This window comes from Urocampus carinirostris, chromosome 2 (genome assembly GCF_059441175.1).
Source record: "Urocampus carinirostris isolate Australia breed hairy pipefish chromosome 2, RoL_Ucar_1.0, whole genome shotgun sequence".
NCBI lineage: Eukaryota > Metazoa > Chordata > Actinopteri > Syngnathiformes > Syngnathidae > Urocampus > Urocampus carinirostris.
The window spans coordinates 30,788,350-30,810,000 of NC_142350.1; the positions used below are offsets into that span (position 1 = coordinate 30,788,350).

The 21,651-nt window shown below is 39.4% G+C and overlaps 1 protein-coding gene across 1 annotated transcript in view; it reads right to left on the reverse strand.

The window, feature by feature from the left end:
* Positions 1–3,260: 3,260 nt before the first annotated feature.
* The window catches only part of dcdc2 (doublecortin domain containing 2), a 26,719-nt gene continuing 8,328 nt past the window's right edge, over positions 3,261–21,651 (reverse strand). The window contains exons 7-9 of the mRNA XM_088326184.1: positions 21,417–21,594; positions 5,136–5,203; positions 3,261–4,891 (exon numbers count right to left, since the gene is read on the reverse strand). Of these exons, the coding sequence (XP_088182310.1) occupies positions 3,764–4,891; positions 5,136–5,203; positions 21,417–21,594 (1,374 nt within the window). The 3' untranslated portion in view covers positions 3,261–3,763. The remainder of the gene's footprint in view (positions 4,892–5,135; positions 5,204–21,416; positions 21,595–21,651) is intronic.

Consider the following 21,651-nt stretch of genomic DNA (forward strand, 5'->3'; position numbering starts at 1 on the left):
GCACCTGGACCCCTCCATTAAAAGTGAATGAATGTAAAGCGTCTAGTGTAGTGTGATTTGACGGAAAGCATGCAAAGTACTTTATACCTTACTACTGTCCAGTAACGTGCGGTGAGGTTCATATATACAAATAAATGAGCCTAGATCTTATCATAAGTTGCTAAGGGCCCGGTCACACAGCCATTTGCGTCTGTATCGTGGGTAAAATTTTGCGTTTTTTTTTTGCCCGTGGTTCCCCGCGATGGAAAATGCGTAAAATTGGCCAACCCGCTGTTCATCGGTGGTATGCCCGCAAAACAGACGCCGGCGACTGTTCCGCTTCCTCATCGCGTCATTTCCGCGTCATTTTCTCGTGTGGACCACGGGTATAAAAGCTCCCGAGCCGGTGTTGTGCCCAAATCCGACTCCTACGCAACCACCCCCCCCCACACCCCCTCCCCTCGCGTGAACGCGCATTCTGCGATCGCTTTGCATTGACGTTGGTGACTTTTTCATCCGCGTTAACAAACGCATTTTGTAGAATACGATCGCACTTTATTGTTTAAATAAACGTGTTATATAGACTAGGATCTCCCAATTGTTATAATTAGCTCGCTTTATTGTTTTAATAAACGTTTTATATAGAATATGATCGCTTTTGTTGGGGGAGGATTTTATATATATATACGGTGTGCATTACCGTTCGATTACGTTCACAACAAAAACAAAGACGGAATGGTTTAAGTTGTATTACATTCCCAACAAATGCAAGACGAAGTGCATTTGGTTATATGTTCGCCATTACATTCCTTAAAAGTGATATAAAAGTGAGATAAAACGAGGTAAAAGTCATTGTAGTAGCGAGGGGATGCAAATCTCGGCAGGGATGCATTTCTCAGCATAACACTGGGCTGTAGAAATCATAACCGCTCAAGACACAGTCCCGTGAAGATCAAGATTTCAAGCTATGGCACCGAAGAAGCCAATATGTTATTATTGTAATAGTTTTTCATTTTTATTTTATTATCTTGTTATGAATGAAAATAAATGTCAAGAAATAAAAATGGATTAAGACGAGGTCACTACGGTGATGGGGATCCATGTCCACCCCTTGACGTCTCGAGCACAACTGACGTGTGCTCGGCAAATCGCACTGTATATACGCGGAGAAAGGCGTTTGACCGTCACACGCGTAACACGCTAATTTCACGTAATAACACCGCGATACAGGCGCAGAACATGCTATGACCATGCTCCACCCACGATGACCCACTGAAATTTCCCGTCCTACCCATGTGTAACCACGCCCTGGCCGCGGCCAGAGCACGTCGTTCCGCGTCATTTCCGCGTCATTACCTCGTGTGCCGCCTGCGGTTAACACGTGCACAAAGTTTTGAGCAGCTCAAAACTTTTTCGCGCGGCCAACCGCGTGTGAATTTCCGACCGCGAGTAAAGCACGGCTGTATCTCGTCTATATGGCGGTCTCAAAGCGTCCAACAGCGCCCAACAGCGTCTACTTCACGGCCAGAAATTTCTGGCCGTGATTCAGCCTCGATACGCCCGTGTAAGGCTGTGTACCCGTGCTCTAAAGTATTGAGCAGCGCAAAACTTTTTCGCGCTGCCAACCGCGCGTGAATTTCCGACCGCGTGTTAAAAACTGCTGTATCTCGTCTGTACAGTGATCTCAAGGCGTCCAATAGCGTCCGCCTCACAGGCAGAAATTTCTGGCCGTGATTCAGCCGCAAACGGCTGTGTGACCGGGCCCTTAGCAGAGCAAGAAACCACTATATAACTGTGGCATTGAATTAAAATAGTTTTATCATCTTACTTTAATTTATAAATTATGTTTATGCGCTGCTCGTTTTGAATAAAAGCATCAATAGAAAGGTTTAGGGGAAACCCTGTACAGTTGTAAGACGGGGACAGTTGTAGGAGTAAAGGTTTGGCCAATTTTATTGATGCCACTGATACAGGGATGCTGCCCTTTCTATTTTGACAGTACGCAAGACGTTTGAATTATCTGAGTAACAGTGTCTCATTTCTATGGTAAAAAATACGTTTTCAGGTAAGAGTTCCAACATTTTCTTTCTCTTTTTCTTCTTTTTCTCATGTCGGAAATGCTAAATGCTAATGATTGACACATTTCTAGCACATGGCTGTAATGTCGACATTCATGGCTTCAATTATATGCGTTTTCTTTATGCTAGCTATCAACCACATTGAAAAAATGTACGTATATATATATATATATATATATATATATATATATATATATATATATATATATATATATATATATATATATATATATATTAACCAATATTTTTTACATGTGGGGTGCATATGAAAAAGCCGTGTCGTGTCCCTTTTTACCCAAATAATCACTAAGGCTAATAATAAAAAAACTGAGCCAACCATTTGAAACACAGGGTAAAAATCAGTCAATTGGAAATGTTGATGTGTCGTTTTCTACCCAATTTTGATATATTTTTTTTTCATACCTGTCAACTCAACCTTAAAAAATCAGATGCCTGAATTTCCAGTCCGAAGTTTTTTGTGATCGTCACTGAGGACCTGCACTCCAATTATGATACATATGGTAAAACAAACATGCAACCGACCGAGATAATCTGATGGTTATTGTTTAGAATTTTTGTTTATGAATTCAGGTTTTTTTGACAACAAAGTTGTGCATTGTGTTCGATAAGAACGTGTTTCAAGTAATATCTCAGATTCCAAGTCATACAGTAAACATTTTGAAATAGCCAATTCTAAATATTTCAACACATGTCACATTGAAAGTGAATATTTATTTGTTACATCTTGACACGATTGAGCTGTTATACACCATTAAATTTGAAGCATTTTCACAATAGAAAGAATACTAAAATTACTGCCAAGTATTGAATCTACGGTATTAGATATATTCATTACACTAATCTGAGGATATTTGAAACTATTCCACTTAAATAAATACGTAAATTCATTTCAATGTTTTCCTTTTTCTCCTCCGTGACTTCATCCCCAATTCCTCTTTCATCTTCATTCTTACTCTCATCTGCGACCTCATTCCTTTTCTCATTTGCAATGTCTTCCTTAATTTCTTCTGGGACTTCATATTTACTCCTTCTTGAATCCTCATTTTTAGTCTCATCAGCCACTTCACCCATACTTAATCTTGCATCCTCATTCTTATCCTCATCTTCAGCCACATTCTTACTTTTATTTGCAATAACTTCCTTATTCTCATCTGCCACCTCATCCTTAGTCTCTTCTGCATCCTCATTTTTAGTTTCTTCCGTATTCACTCTTGCATCCTCATTCTTACTCTCATCCGGGACCTCATTCACACTATCATTTGCAATCAAATCCTGTTTCTCCTCTATGACTTTGGTATCACTCTCTTTGGCATCCTCATTTTTACTCTTATCTGCAACATGATCCGTACAGTCATCGTTGGCATCATCCAAGTTGTCTTTCCTTTAATTTACTGCCACTTCACTCTTACCTGCAACCATTTCATTACTCTTGTCTGAGGCTTCACCAGTCTCATCTGATGTCACTCTACTCTCACGCAATACCTTGTTCTTTTCTTATTTCTCCTCTGCCAGCAGGATATTTGAAATTATTCCACTTGTTCTGGAATTGATGAAATATTTTGAAGACTGAAATGTGATTCAGAAATATGTATCGTTTAACTACTTATTTGGTCTACCTATCGCACTATATAATTATGTCCTAAACAATGGTTGTCTTTCTCTTTCTGATCACTACCAAACTGCTTTTATTCGAGGCAGCCTTTACTATAATTTGTGTCATTTTGACCTTCCACAGCCTTTGTTTCAATTGTGACTCCATTCTTACTTTCAGGTTTACTCCATTCTACAAACTTATCTTTACTCTCTTTTGCATCCTTATTTTTACTCACATCTGCAACCTCACTCGTACTCTCATTAGCAATGCTCCCCGTATTGTCGTCTGGAAACTCCTCCGTACCTACTCTTGCATCCCCATTCTTACTCTCATCTGTAAATACATCTCTCCTATCATTTTTAATGTTTTCCTTATTCTCATCCGCGACTTCATCCCCAATTCCTCGTTCATCATCATTCTTACCCTCGTCTGCGTCCTCTTTTGCAATGTCTTTCTTAATTTCTTCTGGAACTTCATAATTACTCCTTCTTGCATCCTCATTTTTAGTCTCATCAGCCACTTCCTCCATACTTAATCTTGCATCCTCATTCTTATCCCCAGCTTCAGCCTCATTATTACTTTTATTTGCAATATCTTCCTTATTCTCATCTGCCACCTCATCCTTAGTCTCTTCTGCATCCTCGTTTTTAGTTTCATCTGCAGCTTCTTCCGTATTCACTCTTGCGTCCTCATTTTTACTCTCATCCGGGACCTCATTCACACTATCATTTGCAATCCAATCCTGTCTCTCCTCTATGACTTTGGCCTCACTCTCTTTGGCATCCTCATTTTTACTCTCATCTGCAACTTGGTCCGTACTGTCATCGTTGGCATCATCCAAGTTTTCTTTCCTTTCATCTCCTGCCACTTCACTCTTACCTGCAAACATTTCAATACTCTTGTCTGAGGCTTCACCAGTCTCATCTGATGTCACTCTACTCTCACCTGAAAGTGCCTCACTCTCACGAACTACCTTGTCCTTTTCTTCTTTCACCTCTGCCAGCTCTTCAGGGTCCACAGTTGCCTCTCCTTCCTTTTCATTCTTTGCTGTTTCATTTTCATGTTCGGCACTTTCTTTTGTTAGACTGTTTGTTGCGGGCTTTTCTTCTTGTGTAATAGCAGAGTCCTTGTCAAAGACATTTTCAGCACAAGGTTCTTGCTTCTTTTCAGGCTTTTCAACTTGTTCTTCTGAAAATTTGGTGCCGTCTAATGCAACATCCTGCAAAACCGCATAGATGTTTTTTACCTTTTCACAAAAGATTCATTTATTGTTTACTATTCAATCGGATACTATCTATTTAAATGTCGATGAAGTTAACATATTGGGCAGGGTAGTGTGAACATTTCAAGAACAAATGTGGCAACAAAAATAAATTAAAAAAGCGGTTATCAGTACATGTCTGGGATGACAGTTACATGCATGGAATAAACAATCATCTTTGTAAATACAAAAACAAAAAAACCTCTTCAGTTGAGTTGTCCGGGGATTTAACATCCGATGTTTCACCATTGGTCTTTGAATCCAAGTCATCTACAGAGAAAGATGTAAGAAGATAAAACATGATTTTACAGCTGGTGAGAGTCTATAATTAATCAGCACCAATATAGGATTTGTATATTATATACAGTGAGTGTAGAAAAAGAAAATAAATCAACAGTACCAGTCGACATTCAATATTTATTTCTAGTAGACTTAAATAAAACCTTTGCTAAAAACACAGTGTAAAAGTGACATCTGGTGGTCTTGCGCAAAAGAGCCCCATTGTCCCACAGACCCACCTTCATTTGGTTTCATTGCAAGTACACAACCTGTCCGCACAGTACAATTGTTCAAGACGCTCACGCCGGAAGACTCCAACGAATGAGCCGAAAGTCCAAGAAAAATAAATGCATGAAATGGCATTTTGTCAATGGTATTTTCACAAATTGTAAGAGTTTTTAAGTACCAGAAGGAATAACATTTATATGTAGAAAGTCGTTTCCTGATCTGCATTGCACTGCAACAAAGTTGTATTGTCATATTCATTTGCCTATCCTTTAGTCACAATAAGTTTCAAAGAGCTGCACAGACTTTCAATACACCATTCCAGTGATTTTTCAACCACTGTGCCAAAGCACACTAGTGGGCCGTGGGAGATCGTCAAGTGTGCCGTGAGAAATGATCCAATGTCACTTTTTAAAATTTTAAATCTTATAAAAAAAAATTGAATCCCTTTCTGCAAATATTATTTCATTGTCAAGTGTCTGTGCTGTAAAAACTGGGGGGTATTATACTGTAATTAAACATACTATTCAGTGTAATTTATAACATTTTTGGTTAGTGATGTGCCGCAAAATTTTTCCAATGTAAAAAACGTGCCCTGGCTTAAAAAAAGGCTAAAAACACTGCACTATCCCTTGATCTGAAAACTACACGACGACAAGAAAAATCTCAAAAATACTTTGGACGAGGAATATTGAGAAATCTTGAAAGGGGGTTGTAGATGAGGTAACCGCCCCTTCCGGGATGACCAGGCTCCAACGGATGTTGCAGGGACATCAGCAGACGATACACAGTCAACATCAACAATAACCATAATAACTATGGTCCTTCAAAAATTCTAATCGACAACAAAAACAAATTTCCTGTTCCAAAATCTTGGCTGATGCAGTAAATTCTAGGTGAGAGTCTGCATCATGTCCAGGTGCAGGTCTGATGCCTCAGAACGTTGTTGCAGTGCCAAATTACAGAATAATAATAATAATAATATTAATTTCCTTTGTATTGTCATTCTTTGTAACAATGTACACAGTACGAAATGTCGATACACCTGACCCGTTGTAGCGAGCCGATGCAGCCGCAGCCAACAGAGGGCGCCGCCATTTTACCAATCAGGTATGACTCGGCCGAGGCGCGAACCAGCGACCTCCCAGTCTCAAAGCGGGCACACTACCATCTAGGCTACTGAGCTGGTATATCCAGTGTTACTATTTTCAGAACATGTCCAAGGGCACCTCAGCTCTCCTTATGGTAGACCATGTGCTCTGTGGTTAGGCATACTGTCTAGACCTGGGGTATCCAACATGGAGCCCGCGGGCACCAGTGTGTCCACTCAGGACAGATGAGAGTCCCGTGGTCACAAGTGCTGGGCCATTGTGATTATCTGGTAAAAAAAATGTTTTTAGTGGTTTACTGACTTTATTTAACCCTACCTGGTAATAAGATAGTAAAAACATAGTCAAAATTTGAAATGTTAGTACATATGTATTTAAAATAACTCTACATCCACCACACAAGCCACATAGTTGACATAGCATTTAATGAGCCTTACATTATTCCACAGCAGCAAATATATTTCTTATTTACGCCCATTTGGGTTTCTCCAAAAAGCTTATTGCTGAGTTATAGTTGCAGTAAAAAAAAAAACTGAATGGCAATTAGGAAATGTTGCCACTCAGCAAGTCACGGATCGTAGTCCTGTTAAAACCTGTAATGGGAGTGAAGCCTGGATTCACGAGAGACTATTTGCTTGTTTATGGCAATTTGACACGCAGAGGCGGGGAAAAAACAAAAAAAAATGTGTCTGCTGGATATTTATTCTGATGGATTTGCTGCGCCATCTGTTGCAGTCCCTTGCAAAACACATCTAAGGCCTGTTAAATTTTATTAGTTGAGTAGTTCTTTATAGCATTGTAAAATGATATAATGAGAAGATTGGGTGGATTTTGAATTTAGAAGCTCTCCTATTTATTCATATACAGTAATTATTTATTTTATCTTATATTACTAATGATGTATTAATTAAAACTTTAAGTATAATATATATAAACTGAAACATCACTACGGGATGAAAATGAGGATGGAAAAAATAAAATCATAATTCGAAAATTAATTAAAGAACGTGTTAAATGTTACTTTATTACCAAATTTGATCATGAGTTTGATGTGAGTTTAAAATTTATGTATTTTGGAAAGTCTTGGGAAAAGAATGCTTGAGATAAATAAAGACATAAAAAAATCCTATGGTTAGTGCTGCTATTAGTTATTAGTGTGTATTGTTATTTTATCACAAAGTATTAGGACTTGGGGTGGGCAGAATTTGCAGAAGAGCAGGAATAAATGTGGTGCTAAAAAAATGATGGTATTGAATAAGGTACAAAGTAATAAACAAAGCAAGTGGTCCATAAAATACTGGCAAGGTGTCAAAACAAGAAAAAGACCAGACATGACATATCACTAACAATGAGTCAGCAAAAACTGAAGAAAAATCCAGGAATACACATGGCCTAGAGGGACAAACTAGGAACTAGAAGAAGAAGAAGAAGAAGAATTTACTTTTATTGTCATTCTTTGTAACAATGCACACAGAACGAAATGTCGATACACCTGACCCGTACAGTTAAACTGTAGCGAGCCGATGCAGCCGCAGCCAAACAGGGCGCAGCCATTTTAGTCAATAGGTGACCAAACCCCCCAATTCCAACCCTTAATGCCGAGCGCCAAGCAGGGAGGCAATGAGTACCAATGTTGTAAGTCTTAGGTATGACTCGGCCAAGGCTTGAACCAGCGACCTCCCAGTCTCAGAGCGCCCTACCATCTAGGCTACCGGACGAATTAGCTACCTTGTCTTTGCGTGGTTTGTGCTAGGATAAAGAAGCTAATTGGCTAATACCAGATAGGGGTAAAACTAACACAGGGGTACACAAAACAAGTTAACAAAATCCAGAAAATCAACATATACGGAAACAGAATCTAATACCAATCAGTGACGTACAGAAGGGGGAGCCAGGTGAGGCACTGCCTCAGCTGTCATTATGGAAATATTAAATAACAATATATTGGCATAATTATATATATATATATATATATATATATATATATATACCACAGCCATATCTAGCCCTAGTGGGAGGTGGCTAGAGTCATTTCTGACTCTTTTTGGGAGATTGATTCAGAGGAGGGGATTCCCAGCCCCCTCGCTCAACCCAACTGAGATCTTGGGAGTCATTAGGTGACCAAACCCCCTAATTCCAACCCATAATGCTGAACGCCAAGCAGGAAGGCAACGGGTATCAATGTTTAAGTCTTACGTATGGCTCGGCCGAGGCTTGAACCACAACCTCCCAGTCTTGGGACGGGCGCCATACCTGTTGTATTTATTCAGTGTTACATTGATTCATAATTTACTTTGACAATTTGGGGATTTTTATTTTCTAAAAATCAATCATTTTCATTTTATTTTTGGAACATTATTAATATGTACTTCCTGGACTATGAGGCGCAAAATTATTGTGAAATATGTTTCATATATAAAGTGCACCTTACTTTAATGTGAATGAAATTATATCTACTGTGATTGCGAAGGCTGATTAAAAAAAATCATCAACAAATAAATGAAACGTATTTTCATAAACATACAACATTATGACTTTTAAATTTACCATATTTTACAGCCTATAAAGCGCACTGGATAATAAGGCTTGCCTGTATATCTCTGCCAAGGTTTGTGTTTTCAGGTGCACCATATAGTCAGGAAAATATGGTGGTACGTAACGTTTTACTGGGCTGAGCGTCTGCAGATTTCAGAGTGAGGCACACAAATCGTTTGCCTCGTGTCAGATACACTGTAGCGATACTAAGACCAAGGATTCTAATTTGGCGCCCACCACAGCAACAAACAATAGAATTAGTGATAGTATTAACAGCAAAAAAAGCTTTGCAGCATTTGTTTTCTTGTTGCATGGACTTTTTTCATGAAAAATATATTTTGTTGCTTTTACTGTATTCATAAGGAGCAGCACAGAGACTTAATTTATAAGTTAAAGTAAGACAGTAAAACTCTTTTTTTCTGTTAGGGTTCTATTTTGCTTTCTTGCTACGCCAATCAAATGAGGAATAAGATGTAGGTTAATTCACTTGTAAATCTGACTGTGTGCTGGAGCCCATCCCAGCAATCATCGGGCAGTGGGCAGGGGACACCCTGAACTGGTTGCCAGCCAATTGCAGGGCACACAGGGACAGACATCTCGCTCATTCACACCTAGGGACAATTTAGACCGGCCAATCAACCTGAAATGCATGTCTTTGGAATGTGTGTCATATTGGAGTGCCTGGGGGAAACCCACGCAAGCACGGGGAGAACATACAAAATCCGCACAGGAAGTCCGGTAGCTGGATTTTAACCCACGCAGGAGGTTCCCGAGACCTTAGAACTGTGCCGCACACGCGCTAACCACTGCGCCGCTCTGCTGCCCCACCAAAAGATATGTTCATTACAAATGAATGACCAATTATGATCGCCTAAACTTTCCCGATGCAATTTTCCAAGTTAAATTTACTATAGATTTCTGTAAACACCTTCTGAAATGCAACATAAAGGTTGTTTAAACATTTCACACTTTTGTCTTGCAAACGCAAAACATATCTTTAAACTGCGGACAGGATTTCAAATGACACACTTGAGTTAAAATGTGCATGTATGCAAGTGTCAGACCCTACACTTACACGTCACAGTTAGCACCGTGATTCGTCGCTGCTAAATCACTTGTTAACAGATTAATGTGGCAGATTAGCACTGCCGCCACGCACTTTTATCTCCTAATCCTGCATCAAAGGGTCACAAAGAACCTTTTCCTGTTGCTGTAAAAAAGAGGTGATATGCAAGGATGTAAAAAGTACACGCACACACATATACTGTTAGCACAAATATCTCATTCAATGTACAATCCCTTAAAATAATCGGTGCAACAGGAACGCGATAGCCATATAGCAATCGCTCATGCTTTAGCTTCCGTGCCGCTTTTTGACACGGCATCCGCTTTTTGGTCTTTGTGCACATGCCTCTCGTCTCCCGATGCTGTTTTGGGCTGACAGGCTATATAGATACATATGCTAACATGGATAAATCCCCCTGGCAGCATCGCCTTCCATGACACCAAAGGCTTTGCGTTGATCTGGTGAGAATGCTTGTGTGTGCGTGCACATGCAAAAACCACATCCTCTCAATGAGACTTTCCTAGAAAATGTTTGACATACTGTACTTATCATAATGAACTACATTGAACTTCCAATTTAAAGTCGCACGTAACGCTTAACCCTTCCTTCCTTCCTTCCTCCCTTGCTTATACAGAGTACATTAAAGCCCTAATGTGTAATATTCGACCACTAGATGGCACTATGTTGTCTCGTGAGAGCAAGGGCCAGTGCCTCAGAGCACAGCGTGGCCGCATCCTGCCGGACAAGCATGGCAGGGACCTACGTGGGAATTCCACTGTATATAGGAAACACAAATTTATCCACCTATGATTTTTTTATAAAAACGTTTTTTTACAACCACTAGAAGGCACTAAATATTGCACACTGTCCCTTTGATTCAATTCCACTTGTGAGATGTGCACTATTGGATTAAATACAATCATTTGGGGGGAAAAACTGACTACTTCACTATTTTAGATTTGGTTTACAATTTAGCCTAACTCGCTGAGTTATTTTGAACATATCAACAACCGAAGTTTAGTTGTTTATAAATTACAACCAAGATCTTGTTTCAATCTGTAAAAAATGAAAATATATAGTTTTGATGAAAAGAATAGTGATGGATCTGTCATTTTTAAAAATTTTGATTGATGTTACAAATGGCCGCACGGCAGCGCAGTAATTAGCATGTGTGTGGCACAGTTCTAAGGTCATGAGATTGAACCTTCCTGCGTGGAGTTTGCATATTCTCCCCGTGCTTGTGTGGGTTTCCTCCCACATTCTAAAACCATGCTTGTCGGGTTAATTGGCCGGTCCTAATTGTCCCTAGGTGTGAATGAGCGAGTGAGTTGTCTGTCTCTGTGTGCCCTGCGGCTGGCTGGCAACCAGTTCCGGGTGTCCCCTGCCCACTGCCCGAAGATAGCTGGGATGGGCTCCAGCACCCCCACCACCCTACTGAGGATAAGCAGTGCAGATAATGAATGAAATTTGATTACTATTAATCTAAATTTGAAAAAAAAAAAAAAAAAAACTTTTTAGATTTTAGCCAGTTCCTTGCAAGGTTGATCTATACATAATAAGCATTCCACCACTCAAAAAATAAAAATGAATAGTATATTTTAATGTGCGCCAGATATGTAATTATTTTGTTTTACCAACGCTCAATTTTTTTATACAAAATAATTGAGACTAGTGCGTACATAAATATATATTTCTCAATGTCTTGTCTTGTTTGCATTCAAAAAAATGACAAAAAGAAGGAAACAAAACAAGAAAAAAAGAAAAAGAGAATAACAGAAATTGTCCTTTTTAACCCCAATTTATTTTTATTTTTATTTTTTTTCCAACAAAAACACCCTGAAGTTGTCATTAAACTTGCAAGGATTTTTTACCTGGAATGTCTATAAAGGTCACTAAATACTAGCAGATCAAAAGAAACATAGTAAACTGAACAAAGGCTCTTTTGCAAAAAAAGCACAGAACAATGACACAAAAACCTAGCGTATTTTTAGAGTCCGCTAGGAACAAAAAAATGGTTTAAGCGGACAGTAGGAGAAATACTACGTAACTGAATCAGACAAGTCTGAACATGCACAATGTGCATGTCTAAGGGAACAGCAGAGCCATCATCAAGTTGTCTCTTAAAGGCGCAGCATGTTTAAGAACAAGATCTGCACAGTAGGCAGAGACATTGTTTGTTAAAAGATATTTCATACAAATGTTTGAATATGATCCTATTGAAATATTCCAACAAAAACCATTTATGAAATATGAGAAAATCATATAGATTGATAAATATATTTTTAAGCCAACTTTTGAATGTTTGAATGATATAAGTGTATTATGTAGCGCATCTTAGTTGTAGAATAAAACCCCTTTTTTTATGAGAAATACAAATATTGAATAATAACCAAACAAATATAATACCAAAATGTTTTTTTAAAACTTCTCTTTGAGTCAATGTAGTTTGTATTCTTCCTTGTGCTTTGAAGCACTTGATTTTGGTTACAATACACAATACAACAACATTTGGTGGTCAAATATTCCACAGTATCCCTTTAAATTGACAATTCTATGATAAACCACATGTGTAAAGATCCGAATTGTTCCGATTGCCCATTGCCCTAACTTGGGCCAGCTCGTTTGGCGCCAGCTGTAGTTCGTTGCCTGATTGGCTCCGCTCCTGTTTAAACTCAGTGCTCTCATTCAGTCCGTCAATGAACCTCTGCACTTGCAAGTATTTTGACTCTGTCCTGTATCCTGCTCATGTATCCATTATCTGGTATCGATCCTGCCTGTCCCCTCCTGTCCGGTATCTTGCTCCAGTCTCCAGTATCAGGTATCGATCCCGCCTGTCTCGTCCTGTCCAGTATCTTGCTCCAATCTCCAGTATCCGGTATCGATCCTGTCTCTCCCGTCCTGTCCGGTATCTTCCTCGTGTATTAATCCCGTGTGTCCCGTCCTGTCCGGTATCTTACTGTTGTATCCAGTCCTGTCCGGTATCTGCTCGTGTATCCTGTATCTGGTATCAATCCCGTCTGTCCTGTCCAGTTTTGATCTCGTCTGCCCCTGGCTTCCTGTTTTGTCAGGTATCGATCCCGTGTGTCTCGTCCTCTCCGGTATCTTGCTTCAGTCTCCAGTATCAGGTATCGATCCCGCTTGTCTCGTCCTGTCCGGTATATTGCTCCAATTTCCGGTATCCGGTATCGATCCCGTCTCTCCCGTCCTGTCCGGTATCGTGCTTGTGTATCCAGTATCCGGTATCGATTCCGTCTGTCCTGCTCCGTCCGGAATCTTCCTCGAGTATTAATTCCGTGTGTCCCGTCCTGTCCGGTATCTTACTGTTGTATCCAGTATCCGGTGTCTGTCCCGTCCTGTCCAATATCTTGCACATGTATCCAGTAACAGGTATCGATCCTGTCTGTCCCGTCCTGTCTGATATCTGCTCGTGTATCTGTATCGATCCCGTCTGTCCTGTCCAGTTTTAATCTCATCCGCCCCTGGCTTCCTGTTATCCCGTGCCTGACTTCTCTGTCTCACTTCTTCTGTCCAGCGATCGCCAAATTACTGGCATTTGTGTTTCCGCGGATGACTGCCCCGTTCCCGTAAAATAAAGCTTGAAAACCTTACGCGTCTGGGTCCACGGTCTGTCCGGGTTTTGACACGAGTGGCACATAACGTAACTTCAGACTCTGTAACTCAAGGTTTTGAGGTGATTTAAAGTTTCCATGTATTAAAGTACAAATTTTATTTTGCTATTTTTTGTAAATCCACAAAGAATACTGTAATGTTTTGCAGTGGCCCTAATCTTGCCTTCAAACTTTGTAAGCCGTCCTTGACCGAGGGAAGGAAATAACATAAGTGGACATAATGGCACTCCATCATGTGACATACGGCAAATTGAATTTGCTCCCGCCGCATTAAAAAGATGGCGTATGAAAGGGAAGCAGCAGGCTTTTCAACACGAGCTTTTTGTGCCGATGAATACCCTTAAAGGCTTCGGCGCTGGCCCTGACTTACCTGACGAGATTCGAAAATCACTCTACACCTCCACTACTTCCTCCGAATGGCCTGACACTAGATGGGCTGTTGTATTCTCATAGACAGAGGAGAAAAATAAAAAGAGATGGTTTTGAAAGGAGGACCTTGGATGATAAGATACCGGGTCTCGAGCAGCTCACCTCCATTAATTGCAAAGGAAGTGGTATCTTCTCGAAAGCCCAGACGTTTGTTAAAAGGTATTTTATGAACCACAAATACAAGAACAATATAAATTACAAAAGTGCCTATATTGTATTTGAGGATGACAGCTTTTTGCCTCTAACTGCTCAGCAATACATCATTCACAGGTAGAACGCTCGTTTTGGGATCAAGAGGTCGCAGATTCGATTCCCGGCTCTTCCGTGTTATACGTCGAAGTGTCCTTGGGCAAGACACTAAATCCCTAATGCCCCTAGGTAGGTGCCTTGCTAGGTTAACTCCCTATTGGTGTGTGAATGTGTGTGTGTGAATGGGTGCAGACCATTTACCATTTACATCTGGAAGAGAGATGTCATAGGAGGCCAGTTCTTTATTTTGACTTATTGCGCACTGTTGTTCGCTATTTGGACTATTATGCAATGTTTACATCATTGTCACTATTGGCCAATCATACTGCATTTCTTTGATATCCACAACCTTTCTGACGGATAATATTTTGTAACCCAGGAGATAGGTTTCCAAACTATTCAGAAAGCGTGCCAGATTTGGTAAGATGAAAATGTGTGTACCAAAGTATTTTATACTGGGATCATTAGAGCCTATAGAGCGCACTGGATTATAACTTACTATTACTGGGTAGATTTAGTGATATTATTTGTTATTATCATTTAAGAAACTGTGCTCTGACAATTGTTGTGTCCATCCATTACTGAGGGATGATGAAATAGGTAGGTTAACCATTCAGCAGTTAAATGTCGGGCCTGTGCCTAGTGTGTTATCAGGTTAATATTTTTTTTTGGGTTCTTCTAGGTCAAAAAAGCAGAACTGCCCTAAAGGGTGAGGGAATCAAATAACAGCCACATTATTTGCCCATAGTGACAATATTGCAATAGTCAAAACAACAACAGTGCACAGTTGTCAGAATAACAAACAAGCATCCTATGAAATCATCTCTGCAGGTGTCCGATATTAAAAACAGAATAAACGTATAACATAGGATCTCAATTTTAAGAGGGAGTGACTCAATAGATGAAACAATTGTGCTTAGAAGATCCAAAATAATGTTTTTATAATATTGCATTGATTTCTGTTAAGGTAACCCAATATTGATGCATTATGGCAATTGTTATCTAATTGAACATACATTCATGAGCATTTAATTTTTGTATTTTATCCTATCTAGACTATGATACGACTTTCGTGTGGGTGTGTGTGTGTTTGTGGCTTAAAGGCTCCGAAACAGCTGAACCGATGTTTGTGAAAATTTAGACAGTAGTACTTTAGGCCTCTGGAAGTGTCTTTGGATAATTTTTGTTTCAAGGCACCCCCCTATAAATACCAAAAAAAATAAACATCTACTTCTGTGTGCAAGTGGCTATGGACGTGCACGAGGTCATACTGCTTTAGCACTACCTAGTGGCTCCCTGGCACTTTTCAACAAACTATGGCACCAACAACTTCGCACAAATAGAATGTCTGGCAATGCCACCGCTAAGCCTGTCAGTATGATTAACTGTTATTATTACTATTATTTCTTTTAGGTTTTCATTATCAATATTATTGTTGTTGTTATTATTATGACTATTATTTATGATCGATACCACATTTTTTTCAGTCGAACACCTATACTCAATATGATATAAAATTCCTTTGATTTTTCAAAATATGACCGATTTTTCTAGTTACTTGTACCTAACCATCTTTTATCAATCTATCCTTTATATGCTGACATCATGTTTTCCTAAAGGGATAGTGTTGGTTATTAAAACAATTAAAGATACAATATTTGTTGTCTGACGTAAAAAAGTGGACTATTTCCCCCACCATGTGTAGAATCAATAGTGTAATAAAGCTATCAAGATGATTTTAAAGATTATAACTTGACAGTACAGAAGTCATTTGTAAATAGATAAATAAAAAAATAAATCAAGTTCAGCATTTTTGTTTGTTAAACAAATATGTGTACCCGCAAAGAGGGGTTGTTGTTTGTTTGATTTTTAAAGTATAATAGAATATTCAATATATAAATAAATAAATAAATAAATAACGGTTTCTTCACCACGGATTTTGACTGTCACAGGTCATATTTTGGAACGCACCCCCTGCAGAAAAAAAAGGGATTATTATTATTGAATATGTTTAATTATTCCAAATTCAAAGACAATTTTATCTTTCCTGAATGGTGAATTCAAAATTCTGCAAACCATTTACAATAAATTATTTTCAAATATTAAATTCATATTCCAATGAACAGTAGACAGGTCCCTTCTCATGTTAATATCAAAGATCTCTCCACCGGCTCTTTAGTTGATTTGCAGAGCTGCAATTTGGTCCCAGCAAGGGGCACAGGCAAGTTCATTTCAGCTTTGATGAAACCAAATTGGGAGATTAAGCAAACGATAGGCAATTATCCTAAACACTCTAGGCCCCCACCCACCCTCCATTTTATTCATCATATTTGATTGCACACCACTCTCTCTTCTTACTCCCTTCATCCCCAATCCTTGAACTGACTCTCTCACTTAGACTCACTTGTTATCAGACATCATCGGTTCTGCTGCCATCTTTAATTAAACGTGATTCACCAAACTAGCCACATTTTTTGAGTGAAAACGTATCAATACTTCTTTGCTATTCATGGAACAGCCGCATCGGCGTCATTTGGTTTTCTCGGGATATAAAGTGAAAGTTGTTCTGGGGCGCAAGCAACACTCGCTGACCTTTGCTGCATGAGTTGTTGCACTAGCGCCAGCCTTTTCATTGTGTTTGCTGTCACTTGCATCTGTGTTCATTCTAATGAAGCGGAAAAGTCTGAAGCTTTCCACTTTTCTTCTATTCCCTCGCTCCCACCAGACATTGAAGAATGGGGACACGCACAAATAGTCAACCCTCAGTCTGTATATTTAGCACCAGTGTTAGGGCTTACAAAGAAACGCGTTCCTGGAACACAAGATTTTTTCCCTGTATTGAGTACTGTAACACGTTATTAATACTATTTTGTAACTCAACTGTCGTCACAATATTGTGCGTTAGTCTGCTGCTTATTCAAAGTATATCATGAATTACCACGTATTCCGATCGCCAACTGTTCTTCTATCACTCAAGGTGTAACAGCCATCAAGGTGCTTTTATTTACCTGCAAAGTACAACTAAATATAGCTACGGTGGCGCTGTATCAAGCACAGTGTCACGATTTCCCATTGCCCTCACTCGGGCCCGCTCGTTTGGCGCCAGCTGTTGCCCGTTGCCTGATTGGCTCCCCTCCTATTTAAACTCAGTGCTCTCTTTCACTCCTTGTCAGTCTGTCAACGAACCTCTGCACTTGCAAGACTTGTGTTTTGACTCTGTCTGGTATTCAGCATCCGGTATCGATCACGCCTGTCTCGTCCTGTCAGGTATCTTTCTCAAGTATCCGGTATCAATCCCGCCTGTCTTGTCCGGTATCTTGCTCCAGTCTCCAGTATCCGTTATCAATTCCGTCTGTCTCATCCTGTCCGATATCCTGCTTGTGTATCGATCCCGCCTATCTTGTCCTGTCCGGTATCTTGCTCCAGTATCCAGTATTGATCTGGTCTGTTTCATCCTGTCCAGTATCTCGCTCCAGTCTCAAGTATCCGGCATCGATCCCGTCTGTCTCGTCCTGTCTGGTATCTTGCTCCAGTACCCGGGATCGATCCCGTCTGTCTCGTCCTGTTCGGTATCTTTCTCCAGTCTCCAGTGTCCGGTATCGTTCCCGTCTGTGTCTTCCTGTCCGGTATCTTTCTCCAGTCTCCAGTATCCGGTATCGATCCCGTCTGTCTCATCCTGTCCTGTATCTTGCTTGTGTATCCTGTATCTGGTATCAATCCTGTCTGTCCTGTCCGGTTTATATCTAGCCTGCCTCTGGCTTCCTGTGTTCCCGCGCCTGACTTCTCTGTCTCACTTCTTCCGCCCAGTGATTGCTGAATCACTGGCGTTTGTCTTCACGCTCATGACTGCCCCATTCCCGTAAAATAAAGCTTGTGTGAAAACGTTAGGCGGCTCAGTCCTCTATCTGTTCGGGTTCTGACACACAGAGGACGAGAACTCTGAATTTCTCCTTAAAGAAGTATTCTCCCTACCTTACATATTTGCATCTAAGCTGTATACACCTATGAAAAAAGATACTGATATCGGGGGTCAGTTTGTGTCACCTGTATTGCATAGTAGGCAGCATGTCGGGAAGGAAGTGGCTTATACAGGAACAACTGAATCAATGGAGCAGACAGGGAAACGGAACTTGTGGTAAAAGTTTGCTAAGATTAAAATTTTAATTTTTAAACTTATTTTTGTAATACACCATGCCAGCACAAAATTAAAAAAAACCTCTTGGACAGTACCCAGAAATGGAGAAGAAAATATTCGAGTGGTTTGAAAACCAAAGACAAAATGGATATAGAGTGTCTTAGGTCGGTATTCGTTTGCTCCGTAGACTGCGAAGGCCAATACATTGGAAGGATTCACCACTTCCACATGTTGGTGTGCACATTTTCGTGTATTTCTTTAATTAGCTCAGAGGGTAAAGCACTCGTCTTGGATCAAGGTTCGATTCGCGGCTCCTCTATGTCAAAGTGTCCTTGGGCGATACACTGAATCCCTAATGCCCCCGATGAGCAAGTAGTTTACTTGCATGGCTGGCGCTGCAATGAATTAGTTAATATGCGTAAAGACGATAGTGTGAAGCACATTGTAAAGCACTTTGGGAGGTCTTCGTTGACTTGAAAATCGCTAAATGAATGAATGCAGACCATTTACATCATTCGATAAAATGGTTCCATTAAAAATCCACATATAAATTAATGCATATACATCTTAATAAATAGAAATGAAGACATACTCACCGAGTGACTATACAATACTAAATATTGGATCGCAAATCCCCATTTTACTTGATCAAGAGTACCAACTGGTTTTCATTTTAGGATAGTCAATAATTGTCACAGTAATCCATACATTCGTAAATAACAAGATTTTTATAATAATACTTTACTCACCTAGTGTCTGGTTCTTCATTAAAAATACCCAAAAGCCTGTTGTTTCAATAAACTTTTGGGTATCTTTGATGAAAAACAAAAAAAAAACAAGAATCAATGAAAAACACACTAAGTGATGTAACGGGATCTGTCCCCACATTGGAGGTCACTCAAGGTCAGCCAAAGACTGTCGACCATTTGTATCTGTCAAAAAGCAATGTGCATGTTTTTGCTTACCGGAAATGCTGTCCCTGTTTACCAGACAGAAGCAAAGTAAAGGTGACGTAGTGCGTTTCTTGTAAAAGTGTTTAATGCCACTGGCGCCTGCACTGACTGATTTTCCGCGGAGCAACACTTCTCTCTAGTGGCTGGTAAGGAATCAAGCAGCTTACATAAGCCAATAAAGGCCTTGCATTACGTCATTGGTTTTTAAACGTCCAGAGCGATTACAAATTTCCTGGCCATCCTAAAAAGTAGCAGGGACAATTAGCACATACATACACACAAAACACAAATTTGTTCCTATTTTTGATGAGACATAGCCTTTCTTTTTTTGAATCGTATTTTTCATTTGTTGTAATATTTTTAAACTCGACTTATTACATCTCTGCAGAGCAAAAAGTCTAATTTAAAAATGCAGAAACACAATAAAGGGACGGTGTTTATTATTTGACTGTATGATGTTGCTGTATTGTTCAGATCAAACGTGTGCTACAGAGAAGAATACAAACTTCTGAGTCTCAAAGTGATCACGTTTATATATTGTGTATGTGTTTGCCTATTTTTACATAGTTTTTTCAGTTAATATTTTTACCATAAGGAGGTACTAAATAATATGTACTGTCCTTTTAAAAACTATTTTTACCAAAATAGCATACCAACAAAAAACATTTTTTATGTAATGTAATTATTTTCAAACCAATCAAATTAGAGATAACGGTTTTATTAAAAGTATTTCCAAATCATGTTGTAATATTTGTTTCACCTATTAACCAGACATTTACAGCAAAAAAGTTACAAAACACGCAATAATTATTTACAGTATAAAGTTAACTTTACTTTGAGGATTGTTTTCTCTCAAAAGTCAAAGAAAATAATATTGACAAATCGCAGCATATATTGTCCAGGATTGCATGATGTCCTCATTTATAGCATGTTATTGCTTAAGTCGTTTGTATTGCATTCCATTATTTTGTCATAGTTAATTCACTATATGATTATTTACATAATTGGGTATAATTTTTTACTTGTTATTATAATCATATTATCCATCCAACCATCCATTATCTGCACCGTTTATCCTCAGTAGGGTCGCGGGGGTGCCGGAGCCCATCCCAGCTATCTTCGGGCAGTGGGCAGGGGACACCCTGAATTGGTTGAGAGCCAGTCGCAGGGCACACAGAGACAGACAACTCACTCGCACATTCACACCGAGGGTAATCATATTATATCTTAATATATTAATTAATTCAGCTATTATACTGGCTCTTCAATGTTTTAAGTGGGGTTTTTAGTTCGCACTTGGGAGAAGGCCGTTAGTTTTATCCGTACTTCCCAGACCAGTGTAAACAAAGGAATTTTCCACTGTATTTTCCACTACCCCTAATGTTGGCCGTAGCCTGTCCTCTTAGTATAAAAGTGAATGTCAAGCATTTTATTCATGCATGAATGAAACCATACTGCATGTCTCGGTACATCACAATGTCCAGAATATTCTGTTTCTGTTGAATAAAAATCTCAGCCGGACTGCTCAACTTCAGTAATCATTTTAACCAAGCTTATTCACCAACAAGGAGAAGAAGAAAAGTCCTTGGTTTCAACAGCCAAATAATAATGCAATTTACTTATGTAATAGTAAAGTGATATTAAGATATACATTAAGGACATTGCATAAAAATGGGCTTTACAAATGGCTTTATTTGTGTGGGATTTTAATTGAACAATTTTTGTGTTTCTTTTTTCTTGCTTCTAGGTATTTTTTTTAATACTACTACCACTTGTACAATGGGAATACTTGATAGCCAATGCACTTGGAGTAATTTCACTGACATGCTTTATAAATGAATGAATGAATGAATGAAAATGTGGTTGAGTATTACCATTGTCACAGAGGGTTATGCTCTGCCCACTCCTCTTCAGCCTCAGCGACAGGAGTCTGGCTTGGGAAATTTCCCTGACAACAGAGGTCAGATTCTCCCTGTTGCTGCCATTAATGTTGGGAGGTGAGGCCTTGGACTCTCCTTCCCCACTCTCTGAACTCCGAGCCATTAACTTTCTCTGCAGTGACAGTAAAAAAAGTGACACTTAAAATATGATGAGTACAAGCAGACCAGA